This window comes from Aythya fuligula, chromosome 3, assembly GCF_009819795.1.
Source record: "Aythya fuligula isolate bAytFul2 chromosome 3, bAytFul2.pri, whole genome shotgun sequence".
Classification (NCBI taxonomy): Eukaryota; Metazoa; Chordata; class Aves; order Anseriformes; family Anatidae; genus Aythya; species Aythya fuligula.
In genome coordinates this window covers 92,607,601-92,628,269 of record NC_045561.1, presented here as the reverse complement: position 1 = coordinate 92,628,269, position 20,669 = coordinate 92,607,601, and the positions used below count along the sequence as shown (strand labels likewise).

The 20,669-nt window shown below is 39.1% G+C and overlaps 1 protein-coding gene across 1 annotated transcript in view; it reads left to right on the top strand.

Moving 5' to 3' along the window:
* PRIM2 (DNA primase subunit 2) overlaps nucleotides 1-20,669 on the top strand; it is a 106,188-nt gene that overhangs the window by 21,587 nt on the left and 63,932 nt on the right. Inside the window, exons 5-6 of the mRNA XM_032185805.1 lie at nucleotides 216-311; nucleotides 1,163-1,300. Coding sequence (XP_032041696.1) covers nucleotides 216-311; nucleotides 1,163-1,300 — 234 coding nt within the window. The remainder of the gene's footprint in view (nucleotides 1-215; nucleotides 312-1,162; nucleotides 1,301-20,669) is intronic.

Here is a 20,669-nt window from a genome sequence, read left to right as displayed (position 1 = left end):
GAATGTTATTTCACACTATTGACCACTAATGCTTTGCTGGTTTATGCCTAATTATTAGAGATCACTTTTTGAATATGTAATTGTTCATTTTCTCTTGCCAACTAAAAAAATGATATATTTACAGATCAAGTCATCTTTTAGTTCATTTAAAAAAAAAAAAAAAAAAGGTGTATTTGAAGTATTTCAGTGGTTTTAAAAGAAGCTTTTTATTTTAGATTAGTGAAGACCTGAAAAATGAATTGGCAAATGAACTGTCTGCATCAACCCCTGGCTTCACTATGACTAAAGTAAAAGAACAAATGTTCTATAAGGTAAGTAGATATAAATAAGTGCAACAAACTTACGTTCTCTTTAAAACTTGGAGTTACTAATTTTAAAGTTATACAGTACTATTATGAACAGTAAATCAAAATATCTAAATTAACTGAGACTAATGAGAGTTCTTTTTCACGTCAGTATGAGGGTAGAGGGAGAATGAAGGGAGCTTCAGACTACCATTAACATCTTCTGTCATCCCCTGTGTTTCTTGACAAAGAAGGTCTTCTGTTTTAACATGTCCCAGACACATCACTTGACTTAACTGGCTGACAGACTGTCACGACTGAGACATTCTCAAATATCCATTACTGAAACTAGGTTTAGTCTGGTATTAGTGGGAAATACTTTGTGGAAGTGATGAAGAAGAGAAGAAAGAAGTGATGGAAAGTTACATGATCACAGAATTGTTTAGGTTGGAAAAGACTTCTAGGATCGTCAAGTCCAATCGTTAACCTAGCACCGCCAAGTCAACCACTAAATCATGTCCATAAGCACCACATCTACACGTCTACACCCAGCCTGTACTGACACTGGGGTTTTCCCCATCCCAGATGCAGGAACTTGTATTTGCCTTTGCTGAACTTCATCTCAGGCTGGTCGTTGTAGATACAAATTCTAAGGTAGCTTGTATTGCCTAGTTGTATGACTTTCTGTAAGCAAATAATATTTTTCCATCAGAAATCAACATTTGCTTTCAGAAATCTTTGTGTTTTGCCTAGAGCTTTGTTAAAAGACACAGAATGACCTAAAGCTCTACTGGTCCATATTGAATCCTAGGGTTGTACTAATTGTTACTGCACTGTTTTTGCTGTTCTACAGTTTTTGTTTTTCTTCACTTTCTCAGGTTGGACTTTCAGATGCTGTTGATCTATTCAGAGCCAGAAGAGTGTTTATTAAAGATGGCTTTGCATTTGTGCCTCTGAAGGACATTGATGCTATTGTTTTGAATAACTACAGACAAAAGTTATCTAAAGCACTGGCTGTAAGTCTGATTTTACAAATTTTGTTGCATTGTTTAATGACAATCTTGAACAGTAGCCATTTGGATTTAAAACATATCAATTTGTTTTTATCAAACTCTATCAAAAGTGCCTACAGATCAAAACAAAACAAAAAAGCCCTTCAGTAATGAACTGAGAGAATAAGCTGAGTTTCTTAACTTTAAATGGAATTTATCATACCTACAATGTTAATTGTAAAGAATTTTCAAGTAGAGGATTTTAAAATTATTTCCTACATACGAGTAATGTGATACTTCACTGAAAATATTACCCCAGTAACAACTGTTTTCTTTGTATCAATGTTTTCCACAAGATTTTGCAACTTTTTTTTTTTTTGATTTGATTTGATTGATGCCCCATGAGCCTTTGATTTTCCAGGCTACTTTATATGGAATTCATTTAATCCAGATTAACTCATTAGAGCCAATAGCTGCTTTATAATAAAGAACTACTTCTTTCTTATCCCCCATAATCATAGTTTAGAAATATTAACATTCTCATGGGTATTTATCATTATCTTCTATAGAACTGGTATGTTTAAAGTTACTGCGTTATTTCAGGCTTGCATTATTTTTTTTTGTTTTATGATGTAATTTTTTTTTTATTATCATTCCCCATATTTTCAGAATAAGAAATAATAGATTAGTGATTCCTGTCCTATTTCAAAACTGAAGTCATGGGCTTCTGATTGCTAATTGAGTTTGTGAAAGCACATTGAATAAGCTGTTCCAGCAAATTTTAACCTGTACAGTGCACTGGTGAGGGATGTTGGTGATACTATTAAATTTAGTCTTTTGGAAATGAAGGCCAAATATCCAACATGTTCTACAGGTGTCAATCTAACGTTATTCTGTCATATCAAACAACTGAATATACAACTGGAGTATTACATTTGGTGGCTGGATAATTAGTGTAGTTTTCAATGGAACAAAACCATAACAGATCAATTACACCCACATAAAATTCTAAGTATTTCTGTTTCAGATTTTGGAGCTACACTATTTTCATGTAAGCATACATTTCTCTCTAACTTGTGATTGGAAGTTGTTTTCTGCAATATCATATGCTTTGTGCAATGCTATGGTTTAAAAAAAAAAACACACAAACATTTCGGTGAAAATGTAAGAATATACTGTTAAAGAAAAGATTGTGCATAAAGGGTCTTTTTACATAAAAAGCGATAGTAGTTGCTGTTCCACAACAAAGGAATTAAGAGGATAACCTGTAGCAAAGCACCTTTCTTGCTCAGCATTACCTGAAGTGAAGAGATGCATTTCTATTGAAATTATAACAGTCACACACTTTTAGTAGCATTTGTGAAAAGTAGTTGTTGAAGTATTATTTGGGCTGGGCTTAAGTTCTTCCTATATAGCTGGTTTAGCATTGCTTAGCAATGCTTTTGTAGCACATGGGTGTTTGTATGTCTGATGCTGCAAAGAAAATCAAGAAACATGCTGAATTCAGGCTCTGTGATTGTGTGGAGCTCTTCATGACTTTGTACAGAAGTTGTGCATAAAGGCTAGACTTAGCTAAGAAGCATCACTAAACAGCATCACTGATTAGTCATTTAATCTGTCTGCTAATGAATGGATTTGACAATAGTACTACAGTGAGGATATGTATGTATGCTTTTGGGAGTCTCTTTTAGTGTTTTTTGCATCATCTGGTTATTTATGCTTTGTTCTCAGAACTTTCTTATAGACAATCCTTCTTTGATTAGAATTTGATAATTAAAGACCTTAATGATGTGATAATCCAAATTAGACTCAGATGCTGTTTCTAAAGACGGGATTTGCCGTCACTGCGTAACATTAAAAAAGTAGGCTAAATATTCTATCTTCTATGTGGTAGTTCGCCTCCTAGGCTTTTGGACTGTCTGTTACAAGCTTCTAAGGGAGAAAATGCCCTCAACACAGGTAGTGGAAAGATGGTCTTTCTTTCAGGTATGTAGTTCTGAGGAATCTTTCTGTGCTTATGGTTCTCATTAGCCATTCAGTTTTTAAATGCTAAAGAAGCATGATTTCTTAATTTTTGGTCGTTTGAATGGTGTCACTGATTATATGTACTCTGTATGTTTTGGAACCAGGAGGTTCTCTGGTGTTACCCTCAAGGAGTTACACGCATACATTTTTGGAAGGAGATATATACAGCAATTATTTGATGATGAAGGCCTGCCCTGCCTTCTCTAAGATGCTCTGAAGCTGTTATACCCTAAGGCCTTGTAGTATGAACACTACTATTCTCAGCTCACCAAAGCACTGAATGGTTGGAGTGGTGGCCTAGCCTTACTGTGGTGCCCGCTGAGGCCACTGCCCACCTGTGTGTTACGGAGTGGTTCTGGCCAGGCTTCTGAAGGAAGGGGAATAGCATCTGGGTGAACAGAAGGAATAAATTGTTGGTACTGATGTCTGAGAGAATAGTAAATAACTCACAATATGTACTTTTAAAAAGGTTTTATGTTCACACAAATTCATTTTGTTTGGAGTTATGCTTCAGTTGCTTACTAGTCACCTCCACGAAGCAGTCGTGTTGTTTCATCCTGTTCAAAATAAGTTTAACATCTTGAGTATGCCTCCGTTCTTTGAGGCTCGTTAATAGGGGGAGTTCATACTATTCAAGCCTTTTTGATGGTTCCAAATGCAACTGAAGCTCATTATATGTGCAAAATCAATACTGCAAGGCCCATCTTTCTGTTTTTTCTGACCCATCCGTTGGTAAATGATTGCCTTTGTCCCATTAATGATGATTAAACAGTAGAAAGCCTAAATATTTTCTGTTGTTCCTCTAAGTTGTAATATTAGCTCTACATTTGTTTTATAACTTCAAGCAAACTTTTATTAATTCAAATTGCGTTATGTTTTATTCATGAAGACTTCACTGGGTTTACGCTGACACACAAATGTTTCTGCAGTAATACTGTGCTGTGTTTTGATTTTAATTTCAGTTACGGTGACGCAGAGAACTTAGGCTCTGAAATTATTAGCAGTGCTGGATCTTTTTTGAGGATAGCAGCTTTAACTTCTGATTTCTTGAATCAAGCAACTTGGAATTTGACTTCATACTGCTTTAGCAGTTGTCTGGCTTGTTTCTACTGGAGTTGATGTTGGACAAGTTTGCCTCCACAATTGCACTCTCGTGTGATTAACCAAAATGGCTGTACGGATGGACGTGTCTCCCACCTGATGAAAGCGTTGCGGTATTCAATATGAGCTCCCTTGTCCTTGTCATGTCTCATCCCCAGGACTGACATCATCTTTAAAGGTGCATTTAGGTTTTTTGAACTACCTTTTTAATAGTACCACTTAGTGTCAGGTATAGCCTGTCTTCCTGTGTGATTGAACAGGATCCTTTATATAGATTATGGTGTTAGATTGAGCATGTAAAATGCTCTTTTCTTTGAAAAGAACAGGGGTAGTCTTGACTAAAGCTGTGAGTTGGGTGTGCGTGTCAGGGTGCTGCAGGGCGGCCTCTGTGAGGAGAGGCCGGGGCTGCCCCGTGCTGCCCCAGCTGGTTCCAGCCGGCTCCAACAGCCCCACTGCAGGGCATGGCAGCCAAAATGGTGGTGCCTCTGGGGAATGTATTTAAGGAAGGGTAAAAGGGAACCAAAAGGCACGAGGGAGGGAATGCCAAGGTCAGAGGATGAGTTTTGTGACACTGCAGCAGATGTTCATGGCATCTATGGAGGACCGCACTCTGGAGCAGGGGGATATTCCCTGAAGGAACTACAGCTGGTGGAGCCCATGCTGTAATGATTACTTTTTAAAAATATTATTCCTGAAGAAACTGTGGCCAGTGGGAGAAAGCCCATGCCAGAGCAAGATTAAAATGTGACAGGGTGGGAGCAGCGGAGAGGAGCTGGTCTGTACTGACCATAGCCGCCCCTGCTCTGCCTGGGGCAGGAGTCTGGCCTGAAGGAGTGAAGTCCATCTCGAAAGAGAGGGGAGGAAAGGTTTAAGGCCTGTCTTTGTTTTTCTATGTGAGTCATTTTTCATTAGCAGTAAATTAAAGTAATTTTCCCCAAGTCAAGTCTGTTTGGCCTGTATTGCGATTTCCCTGTCTTTACCCTGACCCACGAGCATTTTCACAGAATCACAGAGCAGCTGAGGTTGGCTGGGACCTCTGAAGATCACCCAGTCCGACCCCCCTGCCGAGCAGGATCCCCTAGAGCATGTTGAGCAGGATGGCATCCAGGCAGGCTTTGAATATCTCCAGAGAAAGAGACCCCACAGCCTCTCTGGGCAACCTGTTCCAGGGCTGTTTCACCCTCACGGTACAGCAGTGCCCTCTCATCCTGCTGTCTCCCCTGTCCTGGTGAGGAGGGGGAGTGAGGAGTGGCTGGGTGGGCAGCTGGCCTGTAGCTGAGGACAGCTCACCACAACCAAAGGTTTCAGTCCCTGGCCTTGTAGGCCTGCTGAAGTTGGCTACTAGAGAAAAGGAAGCTTGGCACTCTGGTTCCAGCACACACAGCAGTGTTAGTTCAGCTTCCCGGTGTTGTTGACTCCTCTGCTGAAGCAGTTCTTTGATAAATTCCAGAGATGGGGATAATAGATACTGTAAAACCTGATGTTGACTGGGATGCTTGTGCTCATGGCAGATGTTTGCCTGAACTAGAGTGAATCATAATGTAATTTTTATCATAACGAGTGTTACAGCTCTGAGAATGTTTAGTCTTTAAGTTTTAGTGCTTGTTAAATGTTACATTGTTAAGCTATAAGCAAATGCTTGAAAATGTAAATATTCCTGTTTAACATGAATGATTTCATTGTGGGTTTGAAGAGTTTACTTCACAAAGACTTGTAATTATCTTTGGTAGCAATAACCGAGCTTTACACTCATTGCCTGATAGCAGTTTTTCAGTGGAATGCCATACCCGTGTTTAAACCCAGGCCCTTTTTCCCATCTCGAGCCTATCAGTTGAAGATATAGCTTGGGTGGTCTTTGTATTATAAGTCTACTGCAATAAGTTGCTTTTGTGAAAATACTTCATGAGAACATCACATAGGATCTAACTTTATGCAAATTAAACTATTGACTAAAAATAAACTGTGAGAATTCAAGATTCCTGTTGTGATATGTATAATCTTGATAGCATGTTTTCCTCCTAACTCGATAAGAGCACGCTTTTTACCTTGCAGTGTGACCTTGTTAATCTGATCAAATGTCTACAAATCAATTTGTGAGGGCTTAGTGCAAAAGGAAGGCATCGCTGGCTTTTTCCAATTTTTATCTATTTTTTTTTGTTGTTTATTCATTTCGCCGCTTAGGATGTGATCTTCAGAATTGTTAGAAATATTGATCAAGTAAGTTGCTTTTAGTTTTACTAATAATTCTGGTGATTTGTCCTTTATAATTAAACATCAGTCAAATACACAATTTTGGTTGATGTACGCAGTGTGTTCAAAGAACCCGCTAATCTGGGACTTAGGAGGTTCTTTACACCACCATAACACCACCTGCAAAACATTTTCATCCTAAAACATGTACGTTTTCAAGCAGTGAAGCAGAAGGCTTTATGTAGTGGCATTAATGCTGAAAAGGTATGATTAATGATGGTCTTGTCACTTGAAATTCATTTCAGGTATTGTGTTCCCAGTGTTAACTTAAAGTAATTCACCGTAACATAAATGGATGATTTTTATAATATGCACATACAAGGTTAGTAAGGTAATAACTTTGGCACCATAGTGTAAAATGTGATTACAGTGACTTTGTCCTCTGAATCTCCCACGTGAAAGTTTTGCTGTGAGAGTTTTGCAGAGAAGAAGCTGGTCTTCGTTTCTTAATATTTTATTGTAAGGTTGTCTAAGGAACAGTTCTACTAAAGAAAATAGTGGTGTTTGGGCTGAGAGAAAGACAATCAAGGGAAGCAACTTTGCTTGTGTGATTCTATGTCAGAGACCTCGTTCCTGTATGCAGAATAGATACCTGCAAGGTAGTGAAAATATTGCACTTTTCCTTGTGGACGGACATTTTACTGCGTCCCCTTAATCGTTCCATTGTTGACTCTTTCTCTGAAATCATTATATGCCATTTTATCCCTTCTACTAATTGAAGGATGTGTTTCTTTTAGTAACGTATTGGTTTCTAGCCTAAAGTAACTATTAAAAACATCAGGAGGCTAAATGAAATTGACTTCATTCAGTGTTTTGGCTTCCTAATTCTCCTATCTGCTACTTGGGTTTACTACAAAGTATAAGATTTTTGGTAAATACTAAATGTGCCTTTGTTGTCTAAACCATTGCTGTGGTCTCTTTGCATGGATCTTGTTTGGTTTGATTCAGATGGAACTAATCCCATCCTCAAATGAACTGAAGTATTTTGTGGTAGTAAAACAGCAAATCAAGGTGTACATGAATTGAAATGCGTGGAAGGTTTGCTTAACTTTTAGTTACTCCTTAAATTTCAGAAAAAATATTTTTGGAATAGAATATACAAGCAGCAAATACAATTTATGTCTATTTTGTGTAATAGAGGTGATAACCAGGAAATACCTCAGTTAATATAATGTTTATTTAATGTCACAGGACAACAATTATCTAACAATTTATTAACATGCTGAAACAGTAATTTTAGAGTGATGCATTATAGTCAGTAAGAATGAACTGTAGAGGCATATGAGGTCAATAAGTAGACCCAAGTGTCTGTTTTTAGTATGATTCTGTGTTAGAAATTGAAGTTTTCTCCTGACTTTTTTTTTTTCTTATGGCTGCCTGAGACCCATAGAATATCTAAGTGATAGCAGAAGTGGTGTTTGTCTGGAGTTGGTTTACAGCAGAATTAATGACAAGTTACCTTGTGAACTGCCTTTTTCTTGGAGAAAACTGCTTAACTTTTCAGAAGGGAGCTGGCAAGTGATCTAGCTGATGTTTGCTTTGGACCACAAATGGAACAGGACTCCAGTGACCAGGAGAGCTATCTAAACTGCCAGTGAAGATGTACCTCGTGTTTTCCTCAGCATCCTGGTGTTTCACTGTGGGCTGAGACTGATTTGCATATGCAGTTGTTTCCACTGGAAAACAATTTGTATGTCTCAACAATGCTAACTGAATCCCTTCCACTCTAGTTGAGCTTTGAATTGCCCATGAGCCCATACGTCAATAGAGATGAGAAATCCCATGATTGAGATCCAAATTTCAACCACTTACCAGTTTTGTATATGATTCAAGAGGCACAATTTAGCTACCATTACCATGCGCAATTAATCATAAAACTCTCTCGGAATGAATATATCAAATCTTTGCATACAACTCTGCAGAATCCTATAAAGGAGCATCAATCTTTGATACTCTCTGTCTAAACCAATTCTTTCAGGTGATGTAGTTGATAGGCTGCTTTTAGAAGAGAACAGTTACTCACTGGGCTTAAAGAATGGATTCTTAAATTGGTGATTGTTGAGAAGCAATATTGCTACCTCACTGAAACATTTAAACAAACATGGTCAAGTCCTGACAGTTACTTTTTATGACATTTCTGAAGTGTGTGCTACTTTTGTCCTAAACTTTCAAATTGTTTATGGCTTAAACCTTCCAAGTACTTATGCTAGCTTACTTATTCTTTCCCATTTCAAGAGAATGTACGTAATGCTCTTATTCTTGCTTGCTTCTTTGTCTAGTTGCTCTACCAACTCGTCTCATCACTTGCCTGTTTCTTAAAGCTGGAGTTCTTCCTCCTGCTTCAGCTCATCATCCATTCTGTTCTGCTAATCTCAGTAGTTCACGAGAATTTGTTTTGTGCTTCTGTTTTTCTTCATTATGTTTTGAAGTGCTCACCTTATGTTTGCTTTTCAAAGCGATTCTTTTCCTGTTTTGCTTATTTGCTAAAAGCTACTCTGGAAAAAAAACTTTCTGAAAGCTTTGCAACGCAATCCTCAAAAAATCTATAATCACGGGAAAAACATAAAGAGTAGATGCACCTGTATTCATTCATTATTCATCGCCTCTATTGTCTAACCCGTGTTTTTCATGTTCCTCGGTTAGATGTTACATTCTGGGTAGCATATCATGCATTTTTATAAGCCTACCAAACAGGTATCCCCAAAGTTGCACCTTATTTATAAACTGTTTTTAATATCCCACCAAATACAGATGCTTATAAGACTGGCTGTTGCAAATAGTCACAGCGAAATGACCAAGTCTTGTAGCTGTAGAAATCAACTTGTTCAGCAGTGCGTGTCAGACTGGGCACTGAAGAAAGAGCTGGAGTCCGACAAGCTACCAGATTTAATATGCAAATTATTTTGAGACCTAAATTCAGCTGTAGTGTCTGCAGTTTTGGTTGCAGTCGTGTTTGTGTGAAGCCAAATTTTCTTGGGTTAAAAGCAAAAAAGGCTGCAATAAACGTAGAATGCAGAAGGACAAGAAGAGGGCGTGTTCTGAAGCATTTAAGTCTATGGATCAGGCAAAGAGAAATATGCTAAACGTCTAAAAATTGTAGTAACTACCTTTCAATTAAATATTTTTTTGGCATATATTTCGCCTTACTTTATGGAGAGGGGCTGTTTCTGTATGTAATGTTTTATGATATCCCTAACCAGTGAATACACATTGTATTTGAGATGTTAACGTGTCTTTTTTTGCCATTACTCCTAATGATAAAGATCGTATGGCTGTGGGGGAAGGACTACAGCCTAAACCCTTCCTTTTTAACCTGCAGGAAGAATGGGAAACTAATGTTAGTAGCTCAAAGTTAGATACGAAATTGAGCAGCTGGTTGTTGTATCAGATGACACTTTAATTAACAAAGTATGTAGGCTTTCCAGAGGTTGGAGCACTCCTTTAAGCAGCAAGTGAAAGAAAAAAAAATTAAGAGTCTTATCTCAGAAATGGCTATACCAAGATTTATTGAAAAGAAATTCTGCTGTAGGACTTTTGAAGAAAAACACTTTTTAAGGAAAACACTAATTTTACTGATTGCACGGTTCTAGTGTTTTGAACTTTTAAGAAAAACAATAGCTTTTCAAACTTGTTTTGTATTGTTTTAAACTTCTATATATAGGTGAAATGACTTTTTTTTTTTTTTAGAAGTGCTGGTCGCTGTCAGTGCTGCTGCACTGGGTGGTCTCGTTGTGTGGCTTTCCATTTTACTGCAGTTCCCCACAGGGAGGTTCATCTGTTAATGGATTTCTTCTGCAAATAATTGCTAATCTGCATAGTTAGGCTTGAGAGGAAATGGACCTTTTTTTGTGGTTCTTGTAAATGAATATTTGTCAGAATAATTTTGGTTGGTAATAGGAAAGTAGAGTGTTTCAAAGGCAGCATAATTAAACAGAAATTTTACAATAAAAAGGCAAAGCTTGCTGCTGCTGCTTCAAAACAAAGCAAACACAGACCTATTGATATACAGCACTTAACCAGAGTTTTTGCCCCAAGAATAGTTTTAAAAATTGAGCATGCTGTGGAAAAACACACTCTGATGCCTTACAGGCAGCCTGTACGGGCTGTTGTGGGGATCATGGTGTGCCATCTCCCTGTATTGGATCCATGTCATCCCTCTGGTGCTGCCTCATTGTTCTGAGGGAAGAGGTAAAAAAAAAAAAAAAAAAAAAAAAAAAAATAAAATATTGTAATATACATGTTCTATAGTAAAAATGGATTTTGAAAGGTAATGAAGGATTATTCTGTATCCAGGGTTACAGGAAAGTTTCCGGATAGAAGTGAAAAATGTGCTCTGTAGATTTTGAAAGGACACTGAATTAGCTGCTCGGCATCTTGAGTTATGGAATAGCAGAAAATATGGGGAAATATCAAGGAAATGGATGAATGCAGATGTACGGCTTCAATTTTACATTGTAGCTTGTGAAATATCTTTTTTATTATAATTTTCTGTATTTATGTAAAAAAAAAAAAAAAATCAATTTTTATGTAAAAAAAAAAAAAAAAATCCATTGTATTTAAATAGTAGCATTACCCTAAGGATTGATGTTTAATTTAAATGCTCTTTTGTCTTGAACAAATATCAGAATGCAAAGGGTTTTTTTATTATAATCTGTCACGAGTTAAGCAAAATGACACGGTTTGTTATGGACCACAGCCTTTGTTTGTAAAGGTACATGTGAAAGAAAGGGAATAAATGTGGATATAGTGTTTAAAGCTTCTTAAATCATAGGAAAAAAAAAAAACATGATTTTTTTTTCTCCTACTGATGCTGCCAAAATGAAGTGAAGGTTGTTTTGTTACCAGCTTTGTTAATCCCAAAGGTTTGGGTTTCTTTTTGCTTAAGTCTTTCAATGTGTGGACAATAAAAATACAATAAAAACCAATCTGAATGTTTGATCTGAAGCTATTTTGGGAGGAAGAAAGGGAAACATTGTGGGTTATCTGCTTATGGGCAGTTGCTTAAATTTAGACTTGGGTGTAAGGCACAATTCTTGTCATCCACTTGCTAGTGGAAAACTAGTGGGTAGCACTGCTGTTCATCTACATCTTTTTCTTATTGCAGGCTTTACCAGCATTATGCTATTGTCAGAAGAGCAGAGATGCTTGAAATAATAATTTGAGGGGCAATTAATGATGAGAAATCCTTCCAAGCTGCAGTGCTTGGAATCAGCACTGGTTACATCAGCGATTTTGGGTAACAACTCAACAGCTCAGAGGTGACAGTAATTCTTGGGAAGTGTAGTCCACAGCCTACCACCTTTAGTTACGCAGTTTGAGTATTACTTGGAAATGGTACAGTAATTATAATTCTTTGCATGATTGGGCTAAACTAAAAGCTTCTCTAAATTTGCAGGATCCAAAACGCAAAGGGTGGAAACTGCAAGCTACTTATAGGTAATTCTGTCAAATTTTCTGTTAGCTTTACTTTTTTTTTTTTTTATTAATGTTTTGTCTGCAGTCTTTATTCATTTCTCTGAAGTGAGCTCTGTGAAAGCATCATTTTCTGCGTTAGGCTTCCATTCAAGGAACCTTTCAGAAAAGCGGATGCAAACCCAGACAAAGACCTGAAAGTTAACGCTACGTACCAGCTTTCTTTTGAGGTCACTGCAGCTCTGTTCTTATCTCTTGCAGTCTAATCAGATATTTTGCTTGCTGAGTGCAGAGTTTTGAACAACTTCATTGGTTTCATGTTTTACAAACTGACTCAAACTGCAGTAGCAAGATTCTGTCTTGCTGCTGCATCCAGTCTCACAATCAAACTGCCAACGCGTTCTTCTTACTGTTTTCACCCCTTCCACGATGGTTATTTTGTATGTACGTGTCCAGACAACTGGCCCGAGAGGTTAGAGCTGCACCTTGTGCCTTGGCCATCAGAGGGCACCGTGAGAGTGCTGAACAAGGTTATACCGAAAACATGTGCCTGAAATGTAGCTTTTCTGTGTTGCAACTGCATTGCTACACACAGGGAGGAGGGAAGACATTGGACAAAGTTCCTAAATCTGAAGAAAAATGTGTTGTATTTGGTGTAATGCAGAATGTGTGCAAATGAGGTTGATTTTTATTTTTTTGCATCCACTAAATGCAAATAAACATTCCATGAAATGTCAGTAATTTGTTGTTCTGTGATTCATTTCTATGAATCTGTCAGTGTGAGCTAATAAGTAAAAGGATAAGTAAAAGCTTTTTAAAATCTGAATATGTTTTAACTGTATCATAATGAATCTGCTTGCCTATGTCATTCACAGTTATCAGACTTCTATGTTTTTGTAATGTGTAGCCATTCTATTTTTAAATCTGCTATATCAGATGTTACCTGGTACATTTGAAGTTTTCCATGTCAGTTAGGTACCACTGATTTTGTCCAGTTAATGTTATGATGACAGAGGTTAATCCTGGAGTCATGAGATTTCTTTTTATGAGGTTTAACATCAACTAAAATCTGACCATAAATGAGCAATTATGTTTTTCTCTTATTAATTGTCTAGGTTGCTTAGCATTTTATGTGGGCAATTCCCGTTCTTGTTTGTTCTGTTAGTGTCTTACTTAACTTTGTTCCTAGTCTTGTTGCACTCCTGCTAAATCGGCATTTCTTGTTCCTTTTTTAAGCATTTATATGAGAAGTGTTGTATCATCTTTAAGAAATCAGTGATTCTTTCTCTCAGATTTTTTTTTTTTCAAACCAGATAATGATTTTTTCCAAATAGCGTTAATTTCTTTATCCATAAAACAGGAAACTGTGTTACTTAACTAGCAATTCATCTGTTTTGAAAACTCTGGTCTTCTGATTTTCTTGTCTGTTGGACTTTTTAAGGTTATTATGTGGACATTTTCCTTCAGTGTCCTTCTGGGTTCCTTCAAGGCTTCTACAACCTGAGATATTCTGTGTTGCAGTGTTGTTATTGCTGATGCATCATCATCTGGACGTCAGGCTGCAAGGGACATCCTGTGTTTACAGCTTTGTTCTTGGTCTTGATGTTCTAGTCATCATACCTAAACTTAAACTAACTCGTAATCTGGACAATCTTCTGTAACTGGTTAAGGGTTTGTGTGTGTATGTTGTGATGCTCTTGCAAATGTAGCATGTTGTGTCCCTACAGATAGCACTTCACCAGTTGGATATTGAGAGATTTACTACATTTTATACTGCCTGAAGAACTCCAGAGTAGTGCTGATGCTCTGGCATCGTGGTGATTCTGCTCTCAGTGCCAGATCTTTTTATTCTTGTCAGCACAGTTATGAAATTGCCTTTTTCTGCAGGAAACATAACATGCAGAAATATTACAGGTTTTAACTAGAATCACTAAGCTGTGCCTTAAACTTCTTAAGGAGAGGATGTAACATTCATAACCCCAGTTTGGAGCTGTTGTGTTTTTTCACTGACCTGACCTCCACAGGTCCCCTGTCTTCAACCCATGAGGGGCAGGAGCCTTGCAAACAGAGTTTGCAAAAGGCCTTCAATTTCAACTGTGTCATACTGGGTCGTACTGGCAACTGGGGAGGTTTATTAGAGTTTGGGATAGTCTTTTTAAAAAGAGTTTAGTATTAAAACCGATCTGTTTGTGTGTTTCAGTGTTCAATATGGATGTGCATACCTGTATGCAACCACATGCAGTATGACTGCATACTTGTACAGTCACTGCTCCTTGTTCTGATACCTTCACGTACATGAACGTTAGTAAGTTTTGCACAAGTTCTTTTAATTTTCTTGACTCTTCTATTAACCTTCCCTTATACAGTCGCTTCATGTGGCTTCTTCAGCAGTAGACATCTGACGTGCCAGATTATGTGTTTTAGTGGACTTCTCGTGCTCAGCTTTGCAAGCCATTGCTGCAAAGTTCTGCATTTATTCCTCCAAATGTTTTATCACCTTCTCTTGATCGGTTAGTGAAACCAGGTCTTTTTTCTTTTGCTAGGCCAAGAAAAAGATTTCAAATCAGCTTACCAAGGCAGTTGACAAATAAAGTGCTAGTGTTAGAATCGTATTTCCCACACATTCATATCCTGTTTGGAATAGTTCATCAGGTCTGTCCTTGTGTATTTCTCACCTGGCAACAAATCCAATTCTGTTGTAAGCTTTAAGAATTAAAAAAAAATAGAAGTAGCTACATAGGGAGCTGAAAGTAGTAGAGCCACATCTGTGTTATGTCACGGTCTGGCTGATGACTTTGAATAGTGAAGGGAAGTAGCAGCAGATAGAGTTCCATGCTAACATAACTTTGTCCTTCAGATTTATCTCTAATGGTATCCCTAGTGAGGGCTGTGCTTGTCTAGCATGGATGAGGCAGCTGTGTTTCAAGCACGATTCCTTATATAATGGCTTTGCTACGTGTAAGCTGAAACATGTGCAAACATAGCTCAGATTTGCCTTCAATTCAGCTCAGGCCCACCGGATTCAAAAGGCAGTGTAAGTTTAGGTTGTTTTACACATCGGGAGTGGGTTGGAAGCCTGTTACTGCCCATGTTCTAGCTGGTAAAGCCAGGAATTGGTAGGAGCTTGAGTAACAAAAATCCATCCGTTTGGAATGTGTTCAGCCGTTTGGGTTTATATATCTTTATCTGATTTTTCAGTTGTCTGCCCTTGTGGCAAGATAAAGCAATGAAATAGACTTGAAAACATATTTGACACATTTGCTGGCATAATTTGTCTGTAAGAAGCACTTCTTATATAGTTCAGTTCTGCAGTTTTCCTCCAGTAATGAAGTTTCCTCCTGCAGTTTGCCATGGTCTTTCTCAGAGTAATGGAAGTAATGAGAGAAACAGTACTTCCTCAGGAACAGAATCTGACTTTATAAATCATAACCAGAAGATCTTAGTGTTACAAGTTGGCTTTCCTTTGTTTTTTCAGTTAGTATCTTGTATTTATAAACCATGTTTGTGACCCTTGAGTCAGATATTAGCTGTGTGCTGCCTATACTTGTGTTCTGCATTGAACTGAAAATACAGCCAGCCCTGTTATGATTCAGTTAAGCAGCATTAGATTAGAAGGACCCAGGTGGGTTCCAAAAACCGTGGTGTCTGGAGATGCTTCAAGCACTTGAAAAGGCTTTTTTATGACCATTGCTGACTACAGACCCATTAATCTGAAAGCCTTTGTTCTTGAAGAGCAGTGTCAGGTGTGATTACTTAATTGTTATTCAAAAGAGAAATTTCCTTTAGCTGCGGGATGAAGTGAAATGTCCTCTGCATACTGAGTGGCTCTAAACCAACCACACAACTGCACCGCACGAGCTGAGACCAGCTTGCAAGCTAGTCCTGGTGAAATGCTGTTTCTGCTTACAGAAGGAGTTAATCACCATTCCTGATACACCTTACAGGGCATTTCAATGCTTGTAATATCAGTTGGAGATGTTTTCAACTTGTATGCTAAGGTTTTTTTTGTTTTAGTATTTAAAACTTCAATCAAAAGGAAATGCTAATTTAGGAAAATGAAATGTCTCTCGGTATAACCACTGAATTTGCTATTAAAGCTGCAGGTATGTCTCACTGCTGGATCAGGGGACAGTTGATGGGACAGTTTTTGTGCTTTGTGTTTACCTACAGTTTATTTCATTGAAGTTAGTGCTAAAAGATGAGTTGATAAAATCAAACCCCTGCAAAATAGCATAACGATAATACGCCTTTTTGAACACATAGTTAAAAACATTGCAGTATGTTAAATTATTAATACTGCATGCTGCCTTTTATTTTCTTCACTGTTTTCTGCAGAGGGTATTTGTTCAAACTAATGTGTACAGAGAAATGTTCAGCTGCAGTAAGCTGTCTCTTATGTATGTGAATTAGAGGCCTCGGGGTCCCCTTGTATGGTTATTAGAGAAATGGGAGGGTGATCTGGGACCCTGGGAGGGTCTCCGTTGATGTTTTGGCTTCTAGGTTGAAGAAACGCACAAATCACCTCCGCACCCCAAAGTAAGTCAATCTCTTCCCACTTTGCAAAACACTTTTCCCCTTAATTGAGGAAGGACCTTAATTGAGAATTGTATCCTAGGACTGAGGTAGTTGCAAATGCTGAACTGTACCATTCAGTTGCATAAATATTAAATTGTATTTACTATGTGGGAAGCTTATAGCAGGCAAATAATGATTTCTGTTTGCCCTGGGCGTAGGTGGCAAGGTTTTGGTAGTGGGGAGCCGCTTTCCTGCCAGAAGGGGCTGGGGCCGTCCCATGCCAGACACCGATGGTTCCAGCTGGCTCCAATGGCCCCACCGCAGCCAGCACTTGCATGGGAGTTGAACATTAGATGAGGTCAACCCATCACATTGCTTTAGGATTTCTGTTTTGTGACCTTCTCTCACATTCTTTGAACAATACAGACTTGTATCAAACAAGGTGGGTTCTCCTCAAGTCAAGCTGTCACTGGCACCATGGGCTCCAAACAGGGCCCTGTAGCTGCTCAAGGCATCCAGGTCTTGGCTGGTGGCCTGGCTTCCATGCATACTGCTTCCCCCATGGGTTCAGCCATTTGTGGTGTTGGAGCTGATGGTTATCACCTCCAGGGCTGTTCCTTTTCACTTAATTTGTTGTTTTATGATTTAGACACTTGGTGTAAGTTGTCAGTGGCCTGGTTGGGGTGTTACCTCTGCCCTTCTCCATAGCTAAAGCCCACTTGCTGGTTGTTACCTGAGGTGCTATCAGATGTGTTATAAGAACGTAAAGCTGGAAGAGTTCATTCATACTCCTTTGTTTTTGTTGTGTGAGCACCTAGACCATTAGAGCAAGGCAATGTAGTCCAGAGTTTATTTTTCCAAGCATACCCCATTGTAGTCATCTGTGCTCTCCTCGTTTTCCCAGCGTGTACTCGAATCATCTGATAAATTAGAGCTGGGCAGATGTTAGGCAAGGTCTCAGCTTCTCAGTGATGCTTCCAGGCAGGCTCAGGCAATATACAGCTACTTGCATCTGTCACCCATTAAAGGCATGAGGTGCAGAAGGGTTGAAATAATAATAATAATAATAATAATAATAATAATAATAATAATAATAATAATAATAAATACAGTAGTGTTTGGTTGTGTGTGCCCTTCCATTTTGACTTACCGAGTTGCCCTCTAAGAGCAGAGATAAGCTTTTAGACAAATAATTTCCCATTAATCCTTGCTTCCTTAAACAGTGTCATATATGGACTGTGATTGGCATTTTGTCAGAGCTATTTTCTGTTTTCTCCTAATCTCTTCAATTCTCTCTTGTACAGATTTGAAAACAATTTTATTTTCCCAACCTCAGTAACCTTATTGCTCTTGTCCCAGATGGTTTTTCTCCTGCTTGCATATTCTGTACAGGCTTAGCCTTGAGGAGGTCATAAGTTCGCATGAAAAGAAGCTACTTTTGTTATGCAGGATGGAGAGTAGGGCTTTTCACACGATTTTCAGTAACTCTTGGAGCAAAGTAAAAAGAGAAATAAAAGTCCAAGAACAGCGCTGATTTGGAGTCCAGATTTTTACATTCATAGGGATGATGGAACAGAAAACAAAAGTTGGAAGGGATCTATGAAGATCATCAAATCCAACTGCAAGAATGTACTTAGCGCTATAGAAAGTATGTTTAGTAGAACTTGTCATCAGTGTATTTCAGGAAATAAGAAAATATTTGGGTATTGAAAAAAAAAAAAAAAAAAGAAAAAAAGAAACACATCTGACAGAATTTAGTGAGAAGTTGACCCGAGCCTTTTTGGTGTCTGCTTTTCTAATAATGGCTGTTCTGAAAAGGAAGGTGTTACCAAGTCTTGATGATGTCTCATTGTGGCAGCTGATGTATTTACAGCTTTTTGCTCTTAAAAAACAAAACCAAACTACTGCTAGATAAATCTTAAAGATGTATAATTTAAAAAAAATAGTAAGCCAACTTTCATTGACAAGTGATTCTTTGTTACTACGGTGATGATAAACTACAGAGGAAATGACTGACCCATCAGGTCTAGTCACTTCCCAATTAATTGTATGCAGACATTATTTTGGATACTGTATTTACAAATGACTTTGAACCATCTATAAATCAGTTTGTTTATTTCAGGTAGCCATCCTCTACCCAGGTTATTTTCAGAGTTGCAGAATAGCTGAGGTGGGAAGGGACCTCTGGAGGCATCTGCTCCAACCCCTACTCAAGCAGGGACACCCAGAGCAGGGTGCCCAGACCATGTCCAGGTGGCTTCTGAAGATCTCCAAGGATTTTCTGTCACGAGAGCTTGCTACGAGGAGTTGTGAGCAGCTTAGATCCTTTGGGGCCTTGTGATTGCTCAGCTGCCCGTGCCTCAGGGGCAGCGAACTGCTGCAATTCAGGAGGAACCAAACTACTCCTGTCTGGTGCCATCGAACACTTGGCCAGTTCTCACGGGCTGTTCCCAATGGATCATAAGCTGCGGTTTGATGGGCGCTGGACTAAGAATACAAAAGATACTCGCAGATTTTGGCTCACTGTATGTTGACCTTGCTTTTAAAAAGGTGCTGGTGCTGTTCAAAAAGGAATGTTTTGGGAATAGGAACAGAAATACCTCATAACTTTTTTTAATGCCACCTTTATTTGAGGACGTTTCTGTAATGTAGCTTCTGTCGCAAAGCACAGCAATAATAATACCCGGTTTGGCACTACTTTGAGCTGTGCATTCTTTTGCTCCAGTCCCTTATATCTTTTCTATGCACTGTTGGTTTACAGGCTGGATAGTCTTTTTACAGCCCTTGTGCTGCAGTCACGATGCACCTGTATCCTTTTGGGGTCTAATTATTTCATCAGTCATCTTACAGTAAGGCAGATACGCTAAAGATGAGATTTCAGGCTTTCTTCCAGATAGCTGATAGTTGCAAAAAGTACAGGCTGGTGAGGGTCAGGGTCCTACACGTTGTTTGTAGTGCCCTCTGATGCTTTGCTGGGGTCCTGTTCTTGAAGTTCGTCCTTGAAAAGTGCGAGGTGCACCTCAGGTCCTGGTTAGTTATTCTATTTCTGTCTGCTGTTCTTTGCAGTTATGTGCTATCTGGGCAGGAGGCTGTTTCCTGGGATTGTTAAACTCTGAAGTATCAGCACAAAACCGAACTGTCAGCTCTGAAATTCTCGTCTGTTTGACATAGGATGCGTTTTCCTTTCAGAGTCTGCTACTCTGTACAGTTTGTGTTTGGTTCTGAGACATGCCGGTGTCTCTCACCTAGTATTTTTCCCAAGAAACTTGTCAGGAGTTGGTTTCTTTTGGGTTCTTTTCTCTCTCAAATCTGGTGGGATTGGCTAAAATGGTCAGAAGTTATTAATTCTAACACTCATCTGTGAGTGTAAATAGCAAGAACACTCTAGCCTCATTTGTCTGGGAAAAACGTGCAGAATAGTTGTCATGGCATTTACTTCGTGATTTTTCTTGACTTAACTTGACTGTTAGCAATGTGTGCTTGTGGCAAAGAGGGCAGAGCATTTTCACTGCCAGCTTCCAGGGCTTTGAGGAGCATCTTTTGGGAAGATCGCAGCCAGCTACAGCAGGCCATGGAGGTCAGCCACCACATGCCGATGGATCAGGCCGTTTGTATGGTTTGTATGCACACTGTCTGTGCGTGGTGCCTGCTCTGGGGTCTGTGGTGTTCTTCAGCCTTGCTGCTGCCTGGTCTGGGGTCAGGTGCTGGCAGCAGCCTGGCTCTGGTGGGCTGGGAAGAGTTCCCTGGGCTTTGGCTGCACTTGAACATCTTGTTCTCAGGGCGAGGGAGGTGATTGTGCCCCTCTGCTCTGCCCTTGTGAGGCCCCACCTGGAGTGCTGCGTCCTGGTCTGGGGCCCCCAGCACAAGAAGGACATGGGGCTGTTGGAGCGGGTGCAGAGGAGGGCCACAAAGATCATCAGAGGGCTGGAGCACCTCTCCTGTGAAGAAAGGCTGAGAGAGCCGGGGCTGTTCAGCCTGGAGAAGAGAAGGCTCCGGGGTAACCTTATTGCAGCTTTTCAGTATTTAAAGGGGGCTTATAAAAAGTTGGAACGAGGTGGTCTTTAAGGTCCCTTCCAACCCAGGCCATTCT